This window comes from Ixodes scapularis, unplaced genomic scaffold, assembly GCF_016920785.2.
Source record: "Ixodes scapularis isolate PalLabHiFi unplaced genomic scaffold, ASM1692078v2 PGA_scaffold4__175_contigs__length_147842914, whole genome shotgun sequence".
Lineage (NCBI taxonomy): Eukaryota > Metazoa > Arthropoda > Arachnida > Ixodida > Ixodidae > Ixodes > Ixodes scapularis.
In genome coordinates, this window is record NW_024609879.1 from 31,198,250 (window position 1) to 31,213,536 (window position 15,287).

The window sequence follows — 15,287 nt, forward strand, 5'->3', positions numbered from 1 at the left end:
ATTATGGTAATCTATGTACAATTATTGTTGTTTATGATTGTTACGTTTTTGTTATGATTTATGTTATGATTAAACAATATATTTATTATTGACTTTTTTTTCTCACTTTATCCCCCCCCCCCTTCCTTTTTGTAATGCCTTTGGGTGCTGATAGGTATATTGAATAAATAAATAAATAAGATTCAAGCTTTATTTTTCTGTGATATAGGCAAAATAACATATTTTATTTGCAGTTCATGATAGATCACGATATTACTTTAGTCACTGAAGTACACGTATTTAATACTTTTTAATTTGTACAAAGAATAGGATTCTATGAAATAAAAAGAGGTGCATTTCAGCTTCTCGGTCATATCAAGGTAATTCGAATAACTTTAATAGATTACACGTAGTAACTTGCAAAACTGTTTTTGTTATTCTTGTCCAGCTCGCTTGCACCTTTGCATCTTATTGCATTATAATCATAACCCTAAAATGCAAGCCGTTCAGCCTTGTTTGTGTTGGACTGGTGGCAACTGATAAAACCCGTTTTCTCTACTGACGTCTCCTGGTTAGCTCAGATGGTAGAGCGATCCACTGGAAATTGAGAGGTCCCCAGTTCAATACCAGGACCCTGGCGGATTTGTCTGGTCGCGCACCAGTCACCTAGCTGTGTTTGGAGATTTGTGTTTGTCCTTTGTTCCCCTTGCTCTCCTTCTCCAGGAATTATTTTTTTTTTCATTCCTGTCCAGCTCAGGTGCACCTTTGCATTTAATTGCATTATAATCATAATCTTAAAATGCAAGCCGTTCACTCTTGTTGGTTTTAGATTGGGGGCACCTGATGAAACCCGTTTCGTCCACTGACGTCTAACTCCTTGTCAGCTCAGTTGGTAGAGCGCTCCACTGAAAATTGAGAGATCCCTGGCTCAATACCAGGCCCAGGACGGTTTTTTTTTTTGTCGCTCACAAGTCACCTAGGTGTGCTTGGAGATTTGTGGTTGTCCTTTGTCCCCCTTGATCCCCTTCTCCAGGGATTATTTTCGTCAAGCCCTCCCAGCTCGGCATACTCCGTTACATGAGCTGGCTGGGCTAGGCTGGGCTAGGCTGGGCTAGCTGTTTTGCTTAGCGGCCGAGCAAACTGGGCAGCGTCGGCACCGCGTGGCGCGGGCGAGAGCAGGCGGTGAACGTGCAGCGTGCACATGGGACTAGCCGCACCATCGGTGCCACGAGTCATAGTACAGTTTCTCGGACACAACGATCGGCGTCGCCATCTACAGTTCAACGTTTATGCTCATTTAAAGGGGCAGTGCAACGATATTCAATTGGAATGTTTTTCACTTTACACGAGCTTAGTGGCACTAATGGGGCTCAGGGATGCTCGCACGCAACGCCACTGGCAAAGAAACTCCTTTGTTGCGGTGAAATTTCAAGGACAAAAGCGAACGTTTCCATTCAAGCTCTCCTTCGCAAAACTTGATGACGTAGAGAACATAATAGCGCTTCACGACAGGGACGAAGGGTAGGAACGAGACAACACAATGCTTTTCGTTCCTACCCTTCGTCCCTGTCGTGAAGTGCTATTATGTTCTCCAAGTTTCGGTACCAACTCGCCCAAGAATCCGCATTACTCAACTTGATGACGTAGCTGGGCGGTCACAGTACCGCCCAGTGACGATATCTGAGTGGGGCTCATAGATTGAACCCGAACACTGCGTGAACGCTCGATTTGGGCTCGTGATAATCAATAGCTCGAGAAGCATTCGGGTAGGGGCCCGCGTTCAATCGCTGCAACGACGACGATAGCCATACTATAGCAATTTCTGGAACTCAGCGCGTGTCCTCTGCCTTGCCCACCCCATCGCGTGGGTACAGTGTTCTAGCGTGGGTATAGACGCTTTGCAGCAGCTGTGCATGGGCGCCGCCATAACTGACCTTCAATTTTTGTTTCCTCTTATTCCGTTCGCTTCACTTCACCATTGCCACAGCAGGCCAGGTTATTGTCACTTTAAGTGCTGCTGTGTCCTTCTCCCCAGCATAGGCCCTTGTGGAGACTCGTCAACGCCCGCTTCAGTGGCTCGGCACCTCGGTAAGTCAAGAGAAGGGCGGCTATGGCGGCTCAATTTGGCGCGTGTGTAAAGCGTCTATACCATCAACATTGGCGGTATATAATCGTCTACAGATCACGTGGCCTCTTGTTCTGGCTGCAAGTTGAGTCCCTAAATAAGCTACGCTTTCAAAGCACCGCATTCGTTTTCTTTGGCACTTTGCCGACAATGCAGTAGCTCTATTCAACATTATTCTGGTTCGCTGCCGCATCATTGGACAGCGGCAGTCATGTGAGTCGCTATCATCATCATCGCATTTTTTCAACACCACCATCTTGCGTCCAGCGATCCGCTGTTTGCAGCTGTTTTACTGTTTACTGCGCGCGTACACTAAAGTCCGTCGCTCAGCACGCACTTTTTCCTTCTTACGTCGAGGTACAAACACGACCTTGATTCGCTGCCACAGCTGCGGCTACGGTAGCTGGCGCAGGCGACGGCTACAGCTTGGGTTGGCTTAGCTACAGGCGCTCCTCCATCAGCGCGTGGACCCAAGATGGCGGCGCCTGACGCGCTTCAGGGGCGTAGTTTGGGAGTTTCGGTGCTCTAAAAGTGTAGCTTTATTTAGTGACTTTAGCTGCGAGTAGAGGGGGTGAACACTGCTCGTTTTCTTTAGTTGTTTCTGTGACTTCGATTTCGTGTGGTTAAAAACGAACGGGTGTTGCACAGGTCATTAACGCCAGGAATCCATTCTAGGAGATATTTGCTCAAAGTACAAAAATCATTGCATCGCTCCTTTAAGATGACCGCTGTGGGACCTCAACCTTAGTGATCAATGCGGCAAAGAAAATTTTCGACCGCACGTCCGTCTGGATCAAAAGTGGTAGCAGCACAGGTAGAACCTTGACTCCCTGTGCTCGGTAATAAGAAGTTTCGACCGGGTCGCTAAACTTGTCAAACACAAAGTTGGGGCCGTAGTTCGCTGAGCGTGCTGACTGGACACTCGCAGCGATGGTATCACGCGGGACGAGATGTCAATTAATCAAGCTGTCTCGGTGCTCATATTCTAGCGCGATTGAAAAAAAAAAAAAAAAAAGTCACAGCGAGTTTTTTCGGAGCGCGCGCGAGCAACATCTTTGGGCCAGCCGATTTAAACGGCTACACGTCGTGCCCTCGTGCCCCTACATCCATACGCTGCGTTACCCTCAACGCTTCCTAAATTGCCCCTGGGCTAGCTATGAATACTCTGAACATTCTTGCCACAAGTTCGTCGTATATGAAAGTTTTTGGTGACGACAAAGTAACGTTTCAAAACATTGGGAAGGGGTTATTTAAGGCCGAAATCTTCTCTGTGCACCGAGGCGAATATTGAACTTTGTAATATTGTGAAGCTGTGAGCGGCGTTCACGGCTTCAGACTTCATCTTCCGACACAGTGATCAAGGCTGCCGGGATCACCCAGAAGCGTTGTGCGTGGTAACGTCGGTAGTGTTTGAGAGATGTGGGGGCGGCGGGGGCTGGGGCAATCGACTCCCTCCGTTACACCTTTATGCCCTTTGTCCCCTCTTTTGACGCCAATTGGGGGGGGGGGGGAGGGGGGGAGGGGTTGAGGGGGATGAATTGCTTCCCTCCCCGTCCTTCTATTTGAATGCCCCTGCTTAGAAGTGTCCCAACTGAGAGATGGCGAGGAACAGCTCAGCGTGCCATTTTCAAAATTGTAGCTTTGTTCGACTTAACTGCAGCTCTCATACCGGTGCAGAAAAATGTAGGGCACTGTACTTCCGGTGGGTGTATTGAGATACGACCAGAAGTGCACCGCCCTGCACTTTTCTGCACCGGTACAAGAGGTGCACGTAAATTGAACGAAGCTTCTGCTTCTCGAGGTTCTGACTGTTCGCGTTTCATGAACCTACGACCGGCCATGGCTGACTTTCAAGCGAGAGGCTTCTGTTAGGGCGTGTAGTATGCAGGCGCGTTCAGTGACGTCCTTTTATAGCTAATAATCCTGACCCTTGACGTCACGGCCAGGATTATCAGTTGTGAACGAAATACTTAATGGTGCGTGTTCCAATTGATGGTACAGGTTTGATTGTGTACAATAGAAGCTTGGAGTCATCGCGTTCTTAAAACACCATCGTTAGTATTAATAACCTTACCTAACTCTTATTGTCGTTCATGAAAGCAGAATTAATTCCACTTTAGCTAATCTTGGCAACTCGACCACACTGACGCTTTTGCTAACCTATGTGACCACTTGTATACTTAATATAAAACAGTAAAAGGATTTTGTCCCGCCGATCGGGGGACAATTGCGCGGAGGCAAAATCCGCCCGAAAACGGACAACGCTACTAGGTTTGTTCTGACCTAGCCATGTCGGACTAAACGTTTATTATATTAAAATGCTGACAGCAATGAAAAGAACAATATCGACGTTTTTCAGTAAATCCTTCTTTATCAGCGGAAATGTGAAAGATGCCAGACTGTCAATTTCGACTGTTTTGATTTTAAAATGCAATTAGCCGAAGCCTCGGCCAACGTTATTGAAGCAAACTCAGTTTCACAGCTCCGCCCGCGACGAGGCCTCAGGGGCGGTCACGAGAACTAGCAGCGCTGCAGTCGAGTCTTACTTCCCGATTGTTTAGCCCGCGAAGCTTCAATAGCAATGCTTGAGCTTCGGCGAGTTGGCAATTCATACTAAAGGGAGGTTCAGACAATTGCGTCTGAGTGCGTTTGACTGCGTTGCGTCGAAAACCGAAAGCGAGTCACCGGCATATCTGCGCTTCTTATGAAGCGTTAAATCCAATTTAATGAATCATCTTCGCACGCGATATAAGTAGCAGGGATGTCCTGGTTTTTCGCAGCCGCTACGCAGTCAAACTCAGTCAATCGCAACTGTCTGAATCAGGCTTAACACTTTACAGCGCAAGGAAACAGACGCACGTAAAAATAAATTTGAAACACTCAAAGGAGGAACACTCACAATGCGCTGACTCTCTGTGGTGTATTACACTTCATCTTCCTCATCTTTTTTTTTCTGCTGTTACACAGATGGAAGTAAAAAGAAGGAAGAAAGGAAAAGAAAGAGAAGCTCTCAACGCGGTGGTAGCAGACGACGCGCGAGACAGGGAAGCGAGATCCCACTGCAGCGCCTCTAGTTCTCGTGACCGCCACCTGCGCCATTCGCCTCTGCAGGCGAGAATAGGGAACTGCGAAACAGCTCGCTCCAGTAACGTTGGCCTCCGCCGTGATTTTTAAAGACGATCAGAGGTGATGGTCGCAGTTGATAATTTTTGTCGCGACGTCACACGTATGGACCACGGTCGTCTCCGCGCTCTCTCGTGCTGCCCTTGTTCGGCACCGACGGAAAGGTCTGGATTTTTTGCCCCTTCAATGAAAAACGTCACGAAGATAAACGGATCTGCGGATTCGTGAGAAAAGAAAACTTCGCGGCAATCTCTCGGCGCCCCCTCCCCTCCCCCCTCCCCCCTATGTCATAACACATAGAATATTTGTGTTTGACGTGTTTAGCTTAGCGACCCTATTCCGAGCTTTGGTGCTATAATATACGCGGCCTTTAATTTCCGTCGTTCATGTACGCTAGGCACACAAATTATGTTTCGATTAAAAGGAATGCATAATTTGCAAAAAAAAAAAAAAAACGCCATCATTTGCCAAATTTCCGCCATATGAAAGGTTCCGGTACCGATAGTTTCGCCCAAGAGACAATTGTCCCGGCAAAGTGGGACTCGTAGAACTAAAATATTATCACCTGCTGAAAGTCCGTTACGAACCCTTCACACAGCGTCTTCGATAAAGACTGTCCCCTGACCTGGGTGACCCAGTTCACTGCTTGAGTGACGAATCTTGCGACCTCGCCGCTTACACTTCCTTTCCAGAATTTCGCGGGCCTCTTTCTTTCCTTCTTTAGACCGGCACTAAAATGCAACCTATTCACTGCAGAGAAAATTGTTATAATATCATGAAATCCAAGGATGCGAACAACTTTCTCTCCCTTCACGTATACATCGTCACACTCTGATGACGCCGAGTGGGAAATGGACCTCTTGCAAAATCGAAGCGATCCTAGTGGCACAGTATCGCGCGAAGCATCTTGCGATACCATTGGCAGCAGTTTTAGTTTCGATTTCCCAGTCTCATTTCACGACATCCAGTCATGACCAAATACAGCGCTTCAAGTTTCGGATATGTTACTTTCCCTAATTTTATAAGACTGTTGGTGTTGCCTACGAATACCAATAGAATGTTGGGAACCGTTTGTAGGGCACCCAATCTGCCAGAGTTGGCGCGCAAGGTAAATACAGAACTATGATAGCATATGGAAGAAGTATGGTGGACCGATCATCCTGTTCCACTGACTCCTCAATGCCCTAACCTTCTTAAATGATACGTGAGCAGGGGTTATTGTGCTCCACTCTCCAGTAGTAGCCAGGGCGCCAGGAAGGTAGGGGATGTGGCCTAGGAAGATCCTAGAGCTAAAGCAACGCTTCAGAGTAACAACACTAACCAGTCTTGGTTCTTCAAATCATGGTCGCCAGTTATCTCAAGCTCTATGTAAAATCAGAGGAAACGCTTCGTACTCCATAATTGTTTATACCATTCGAGGCAGAGATAGTCAATATTACGGGCCTTTCCTAACACCCAATCTTTTCCTAACACCGGAACTTATGCTGAGAAAGTCGAAATTTTGAATAATGATGATATGCACATGCGTTTGCTCTGTACTAAGCAGCAAGATGGCGGCGCCTACAACAAAATTGCGGAACAGTGTGCCGATACTCTATACTATTTTCATGAGGGCCCCCGTTGCAACACGGACCTCAAGCGGCCGTAAGGATCTGCTAGGGCCACAAATGAGCTGCGCTTATACTTCGTTTCAGCTTCGGTCCAGACGCAGCCAAAGCTACAAGCGCGAGCTCCGGGCTTTCAGCATCCCTGCCAAGCACGCGCGCTCGTGCAGTGCAAGCACTGTTCTGGGCCACATGCTCGCACTTGTAGCATCGGCTGCGTCTGGACCGAAGCTGAAACGAAGTATAAGCGCAGCTCATTTGTGGCCCTAGCAGATCCTTACGGCCGTTTGAGGTCCGTGTTGCAACAGGGTCCTCATGAAAATCTATGGATGCATTGAAAGCGAGAGCTCACTTTATTTTATGTATTAACGTTGAAATGCTAGTGCACGTATTTTATCGTGTTCGAAGAAGCTCGTATAGTAAGCTGAAATATCTGCTTTCTTTCTTTCTCTTTTTTCAGGCAAAGGTTCCCCATGACACTCGTAAGTCATTTTGTCTCATTATATCTTTCAAATATTTTTGGTTGCTTTGATGCCTTAGTAAGGATGAGGCGTGACGGCTCAAGGCTACAAACGCTGTAGACATTCGAAACTATTCGCGGCGTGCGCAACCGAAAAATGTTACGCATATTGGCAATAAAAAAAAATGGAATCGTCTATACCCACTTACATGGGCACACGTAACCACATTTAAGTGTGACTGATTTCATTTCAGACTGCGGTAAAGGGTGACCGGGTAACTAGGGTATAGTTGGCAGTAACTGCTAAATATACTTGAGCGTAACTTCGGTTATAATGCACGCCGGGCACATTTAACAATGGTTGAATCTGACCACAGTCGCACTTAACTCTGGTTAAGGGCGCCCGTGTAACTATGGTATCAAACTGTTGAACTGTTTATATAAAAAAAGAAACAGGAAAGCAACTACAGTTTAGCAAGCAAGCGCTTACAACTGCGGTTCGGTTGAAGATGCATGTGCGAAATGAAAGCTCCCTGAGACTTTTTATGGAAAGTCTTTTAAAGGATGGGTCGTAGGATTATTTTACATAAATAGTAATGAAATACGGTGCAACATAGCCAACAGAGACAGATTGCGATTGTTGCTTATGCGCAAATGCGAGGCGCAATATGTCTTGAAAGCAAGCTTGTTGTGCGAGTAAGTATTTATTGGGGTTTTTATCGACCATTAGAAATGCGAATGTTGGCGGCAATGAAATCCCATATGGCCGAGTTTAAAAAAAGCATTAAAAACTTTCTGAATAAGTTACTAGCGACGAGCGAAGTTATTGGTATTTCTTATATGTAGGCGGTAAACCAATTGTGTTGCGTGCATGTTTATACAGCCGGAAGTAAATCAGCTCATTGTGTGTGTTGTGTTTCAGCTGTAAATGGAGAAATTTAGCCAGTGCAGTAAAACCGCTAGACTATGGTCTTTAACGTGCACCACGCAGTTGTGATATACGACTGTACACCGGTAAGATGCTCAACCAGATCGAAACGGGCAGGAATGGGGATTGAACCCAGCATCCCTGGTTTTTCCCGAAGAACACCGTTAACCATCCGCTGCTGTCAGAATTACAAAATTGGTTAAAAAATAAACAAAAATGACATTTGCTGCAGGAAATTTCTGCTCTAAGCGAGAAATGTTCTAGTGAAAACACTCCGTTCCGAGACGTGCCGTCGGACCTCACCAAGAATCAGGCACGACTTGCCAGTTCTGAATCAGTGGAATTACTGACTTTGGAAGATAGTGGCATGTGAGGTAGGTTCGTCGGTTGGACCCTGTGAGGTGGCCGCATTTTCGCTTGCCGCCGTGACGGCGTTTTGTTTTAGGTATTTTGTTTGTATTTCGCTGTAAATGTTGAACCGCGCTTCTCCGCCGTGACCTTGGACATATCTATCCCACGGTGGGGCCATGGCCTCGGAGCTTGCTCATGACCCGGGGGTGTCCGGAAACGCCATCCCACTCGAGCTCACGCGAGCGCTCGGAGCGAGAAGGTGCTCCCGTCAAACGACTGGCACGTCATTCTACAAACTAGACCGAGCACTGTGCCCCCATCTCGAGCTCGAACAACGTTCTCGTAACCATCAAGTCAGGTTCGGGTGGTTCCAGGTGCTGGCTGAAGTCGCTCTGAGAAAAACTGGAGTTTATGAGTCGGCATGCAATGAGCAACGTCAGAGCCGCCGTCAAGCGTGGCTTTCCTATCCCCGGAACGCCGAAGATGAATAGGGAGTTTCCATACATCGTTTTTGCCGTCCCGCAACGATCTCCGCAACGTGCTACAATACCCGGAACTCTACAGCCAAAGCCGTCGCGGCGCAGGCGCAGTATTAGGGAGTTTTCGTAGACCGTGATTCCCCCTCCGCTAAGCCCTCCGCAACGAAGCAGCCGATACTGCGCGGGCGCGCCGACGGCCTTGACTGTGGAGTTCCGGCTAGCGTTGCTGGTTGCGGAGAGCGTTGCGGGACACCGGAAACGATCTACGAAAAGTCCCTATTGTCGTCTTCGTTGCGGAGGGGATAGCGGAGGGGAAAACACAGTCTAAGAAAAGTCCATAATGGGGAGTTTTTGTAGATCGCTTTCTTTGTCCCCCAACGCTCTCCGCAACCCGCTTCGATACTCGTAACTCTCCAGCCAAGGCCAACAGAGCGTAGGCGCAGTATTGGCTTCTTCGTTGCGGAGGGCTTAGCCAAGGGGAGATGCGGTCTACGAGAATTCCCCGTAATCAGAGGTTCTCCACTGCACTTGCGTTCGCGAGACACATGCGCGCTGTGTCCGGCATATCCTCCGTTTATCTTTTTTTGACGTACTTAATGCTCGCGCTCTTCTCTGAGAAGACCGTTTTCCTCGTTAGGCACGTTTTGACATTTCTCATCGAGACTGTCTTCTAAGGAAATATCTTCTCCGGCTCATAAACAAACCGGAGCTAGTTTCTTTTTATATTTCAGCTGGAGTCAATCTTACGTTTGTTCACCCTAGACGAGGGTGGTATTTTCAGTCAGAATGGTAGGGAGTGCTTCAGGGTCCGTACCAAATGGGATTATGACTAGACCCTGATTGGACGGGACAGGTGTCGGCGCTGTCTTAGCCCTTTACCGGACGGGGTACCGTTGGGTTTGAACGCGAACTAGGGGCCCAGTAATTCTCGCTCGCAGTTCGCCGTGTTTCTTCTCTCGTGCGCAAACAGTCCCTGCTCTGCGGCCTAGCCGCTGTCCTCACCGTACGTGAGGAAGGACACCTGAGGACGTCCGTTTTTGTTTGATTGCCTAACTACGTTAGCCGTGTGTATCACTTTGTTACAGTGTTTAATGTTCGTACTGTTTTTGCGTAGCTTTTTTACGCACCAGTAAAGTTTATTATTGTTTGTTGTATTCAATACAACGTGAGCCTCCACGTCGATTAACTCTCCGCCGTCGGCCGCAAGAAAAACTATTAAATACCATCAAGCATCCTTGTCCACTTTCCAAGATCACCCCTGTCCCCGATGGTACCCGAAGGAAAAATCCATCAATGTAACCCTGTTTGAGAGTCAATGTTTTCTAGTGGACCGCTGACTGTGCCTGACTGTACGTCAAGCATGTCTGATTGGCCAGCGAGTTACTCTGACCGACAGTCAAACTCCTGTCAGACTCCACTTGTCGGCTTTCTGATGGTTTGCTGGTGGCAGTCGGCCGCCGCGAAATGCCATCGAGATGTCTTGAGGGCGATTCTGATTGTACATCGATCGGCTCTGACTGTACGTCAAAAAGCTTTGACGTGCAGACAGACGTACGGTCAAAGGACGTAAAGTTCCTTCGGATACCACTACTTCGTCGAATCTATGAATACGAAAAATAATCTATGCACAAGAAAACGATTTTGGGACGCGAGCCCATAAAACCGCTCATGTTAGAGATATGACACGCAGCCGACCGACAACCTTGATCAGAAGCCCGCCGAACACGCCAGTTCGCTGACTTCGCTTCGCCCATAGAGGCTTCGCCGAGCTTTCATGAACGATCGCTCTCGACTCGCTTTGTTTGCCCGCTTGCTCCAACCTGTCGATCCTGCCCAGGCTCTAAAATGTCTTATGTTTTAGTAGAATTTCTACTCGACAAGACCCAGCCTGTTGTGAGTTCCGACGATGTAAGGGACTTTAGCGGTGTAGTTGAAGACGACAAGGTGTACCAGGTCTACTGGGCCGGAGACGCGCGAACAAAAGGATCGTTCTACGGCGCGAAATTACTCTACATGGCAGGTGAGTAGAACTGAAGTACGGCGAGTGATGTACGAGTGCTTTGCAAAACATGCTGAAGGCTTAACTGCATTTGCAGCCGAAGCATCTCGTATAAAATGAATTGTCAAATCGAGTTTCCTAAGCAATGGCATAGCATAGGTCGGAGGAAGAAGAAGTGATTGTGAGTGATGATGATTAACTTTATTTTCAAAAAGGGTGGCGCCATGGCCTCATTGGGGGAAGGGGAACATAGGTAGGAAAACTTTACATTCGGCGGTGCACTCCTGTCGAGCGCGCGAACTCCCATAGGGAGATCAGCGTCTCCCTGGCCCGTGCCTCGTTAACCGGTGTGATCCAGGCCTCTAAAGTGTCGATGTGAGGTCCCAGGTGTTCGGCTCTTTTGTCTCGCAAGCCGGCACAATCCCAGAGTAAGTGTCGGATCGTCGGGCTCACGCCGACGGTGCATGTTGTGCAGACGACAAGTGCAGCGGGCTCGGACCCTTCCGGTAGCACTTGGTCGGGTGGGCGGCCCCTCCGTGGTTTGTAGCTACGCCACCGAGCGAGTATGTCTTCGGTGAGCGCAGCTCCGGTGCGGGCCTTGTGAATTAACACTTGTGCCCCTCTGGGTAAACCCTTGGGTAGCGGTGCCGGGTTGTAGGGTGTTTGATCTCGCAGCCGACGCTGATCCTCTTGTCGGGCCGCAGATTTCTTCTCTATGGGGTCTGGGTCCGGCGGCGCGAAGGGGACGAAGATCCCTGGGTTGGAGCGGTCTTCCCTTTGCTCGCTCGCCCACGCGTGTGCGGCCTCGTTACCGATGCCGCCCGCGTGTCCCGGGACCCAGTCCACTCTCACCTCAATACCTTTGGTGTTTTTCAAATACGAGCACAGACTCTTGATTCGCTGGCAGAGCGTCCCTTCGCGAGGAGTTTTCCCCAGACGGGCAAGGGCTTCCCTACAATCCGTGAAGATGGTTACACGGGTGGGTACGTCCACTGGGTCGAATGTCTCTCTTATTCGAGATAGTGCCAGGTGTATTGCATCCAGTTCGAGGCGGCTCGTGCTAGGTTCGCTGTCGTATTGAAGTGTCTGAGCATATCGGTCCTGGCCAGTAGCGTATGCGAGTGTGGCCCGCTTCGTCTCTTGGCACCATGCGGCGTCTGTGAAGACCGCGTGCTCCACGAGGTCTGCCCGCGCAGCAAGTGCAGCTCTTTCTTCTGAATGTTCTTCGCGGTGTTGTTTGCGAGTGAGCGGCTTGGGGTTTCTGACCATAATGTCCTCCCATGGTGGCATGCTCTTCGGAGGCGGGGCCTCTCCTACGGGAGGCCGCCAACCCTGTAAATCCAGAAGACGTTGACCGGCTCTAGTCGATGTCCGGCGCCGCTGATGGCCGGCAACGCGGGTCTCAATGATGGCTTGTAGAGTCGGAAGATTCGAGTACCGATACAGCTCTTCCGTCTTAGTGTGTCTTGGGAGACCGGTGATTGCACGCAGGCATTCACGATGCAATATTTCCAGCTGTTTGAGCTGCGCCTTGGTCAGGACGAAACATGCGGCTCCATAGCAGGCTTTTGAGGTCAGGACTGCTTGAGTGAGCAAGCGGATGGTGCTCGTGCCCGCGCCACCGAGGCGGTTGCCCATTCTCTTAATGAGTTGGAGCTGTTGTCGCCACCTGGGTTTGAGTTGCTTGATCCACTCTTGCGCTCCTCCTTGTTCGTGCAGTGGGACTCCCAATATGCGAATCCAGCGTTCGGGGGAGCGCTGAATGGACTGGCCGGCCAGGGTCAGGTGTATTTGAGCTCTGTTGTGCTCAAGACCGCCGACGATGACGAAGGCTGTCTTCTCTGGGGAAGGTTGCATGCCCGTAGTTTGCAGGCACTGGTCAATGGCATCTAGGGCCGTCTGCATGGTTTCGACCGTTTCTTTAGTGTCGAGCTTTGTGTTTCGGGGGTCCACCCAAAGGGTGATGTCGTCCGCATAAGTTGTGTGCTGAAGGTGTGGGATGGCGCGCAACACTCTTGCTATTTTTCTCATGACCAAGTTGAAAAGGGTCGGCGAAAGGATGGCTCCTTGAGGTACTCCACGGAAATTCTGGAACATGCGGGGTTGCTGGGCGCCCGAGTTGATCTCAAAGGTACGATTCTTGAGGAAGCTTTTCACGAAATTGATTATGCGGGTGCCTGCGCCACTCTCTTCGAGTTCCTCGATCACTGCCGAATGCTCGACGGTGTCAAAAGCTTTCCGGAGATCCACTGCCACCAGGAGTCCGGGTACCTTGTTGGTTCCTCGGCGCCTCTTACCCACAAAGTTTCGAAGGAGGTGTAGGCTGTCGTGGGTGCACAGTCCGGGGCGAAAACCGGTCTGTGCAGTGTCGTAGTAAGGGTCGTCCCTGGCTTCTTCCAAGACATAAGTGAGTCGCGTAAGGATCATCCGTTCGAGTAGCTTGCATAGCGTAGACGTAAGTGAGATTGGTCGGAGGTTCTGTATTTGATCCGGACTCTTTCCTGGTTTCGGAATAGGGTACACCACTGAATGTTTCCAGTCGGCCGGTAGTACTCCTGACGCCCAGACGTCGTTAAGTTCTTTCAGGAGCTTTCGTTTCTCCGGCTCGTCCAGGTTGCGCAGCATGCGCCACGTGATTCCATCCTTGCCAGGGGCGCTGCGCTCGTTGACAGAGTCCAAGGCCAGTGTCAATTCTTGAATCGTGAACGGGGCGTCTTGTTCTGTGTCGCTCGGCGGTTGCAGTTCGTACAGGCACAGGTCCGGATCGTTAGCAGGTTGTGGGAAAAAGGCCTTGGCGGCCGCTTCCTCAAACTGCTCCGGAGTTTGGTCGGTGGCTAGCTGGATGTTGCGAGCAGTGTTGGGCGCCTTGGTCTTGCCGGTCAAGGCTCTGTGGGCGCGCCATAGCTTGCTGGTGCCAGTTCGTTCGTCAAACGTCGCGCAGTGGTCAAGCCACCTCGAGCGAGCCAGGCGTTTGGCATATCTACGTGCCTGTGCCGTCTTGTTGCGCAAACGCACTAGGTCCTTGAATCGTTTGCCGTTGTTAAGATATATCTTGTGGAGCCGCTTGCGTGCTTCCCACAGGTTGATTAGATGTTTGTCGGGAACCGGGTCTTGGTCTTCCACCTCCAGGTTTCGCGTGGCCGCTTGCGCTGCCCTCAGTAATTTTGCGGTTACGGGAACCGCGTCTTCGCACGTGGCTACCGCCTTTCGGAAGGCGTCCCAGTCGATAGCCTGAGTTAAACGTTTGCGCCCTGCTTTGCCGCCGGTTGAGAGCTCCAGCCAGATGGGATAGTGGTCGGACCCCATAGGGTCCGGTCCGCACCGCCAGTCGGTCACCAGTCGGGAGTCTGCCCAGGTCAGGTCCGGGTGGTGTCTCGCTGTCCCTCGTGCAGTCCGTGGCGCGTTGGGTAGTCGAGGTCGTTGGCCAGAGTGAGGTGCGCCAACTCCGCTGCCTCCTTTAGCCGCGCGCCCCTGGCGTTAGCAATCGAGTACCCCCAGTCCGGGTGGTGCGCGTTAAAATCGCCCGCCACGAGCAGGCGGTCACGGGGGTAGCGCTGCCGGAGGTCCATCAGCCATTGGAAGCCGGCTTGTCCAGCGTGGCCGCGCCTGGAACAGCTTGACTCAGGTCTCGCGTAGCAGGAGGTTAGGATGACCCGGTGACGTCCAAGCGTGCAGCGAACCGCCACCACCTCCTGGAACGGGTTGCAGTAGGCCGTCGTATCTATTTGTGCCTGTGGGAGGCCCTTGCGCACAAACACCGCAGCTTGTGCTTCAATGGTCTGAGATGTGTCACTTGATCCGCCCCTTAGTCCGTGTTCAATCGTTGGTTGGAAGTATCCGTTGAAGCCCGAGATGCCCGGACTCATCCCCCGTGTCTCCTGCAGCAGAAGCACCGCCGGCCTTCCGGTTAAGCGGAAGAGCTCGACAAGCTCGGCAGCGCTCTGACGTAGCGAGCGGCAGTTCCACTGCAGGAGGTCGGGAGGACGCTCAGGCGGTGGGTGCGCCGAGCTGCTGTTCAGTGGAGGTTGGTTGCGGCTGGTGCAGGCTGGGTCCATGTTGGCTAAGTATGGGGGAGAACATCTGAGCGACCTGTTGTGCGACCATTTGAGTCACCTGTTGGAGGAACTGCTGCGTTTGTTGTTGTTGTTGCATTTGTATTTGCTGCTGCATCTGCTGTATTTGTTTCATCTGCTCTGCTTGCTGCTGTTGCTGCTGTATGAGTTGTTGTATCCATACCGG

The 15,287-nt window shown here is 50.4% G+C and overlaps 1 protein-coding gene across 1 annotated transcript; it reads right to left on the minus strand.

Annotated features, from left to right (window-relative positions):
- Positions 1-11,253: 11,253 nt before the first annotated feature.
- On the minus strand, positions 11,254-14,354 carry LOC121837732. The gene is made up of 2 exons (XM_042293527.1): positions 13,719-14,354; positions 11,254-13,544 (listed from the first exon to the last, which is right to left on the minus strand). The coding sequence occupies exons 1-2, from the start codon at positions 14,352-14,354 to the stop codon at positions 11,313-11,315; spliced, it is 2,868 nt and encodes a 955-aa protein (XP_042149461.1). The 3' UTR covers positions 11,254-11,312.
- Between the last annotated feature and the right edge of the window lie 933 nt (positions 14,355-15,287).

Excerpts from the sequence above, each read along its gene's own strand:
- LOC121837732 (XM_042293527.1), bottom strand. The coding sequence starts at position 14,354 with ATGGGGTCCGACCACTATCCCATCTGGCTGGAGCTCTCAACCGGCGGC. Across the intron at positions 13,545-13,718 it reads TGACACTGGCCTTGGACTCT|AGTCCGGATCAAATACAGAA; the intron begins GTCAACGAGCGC and ends AAACCAGGAAAG.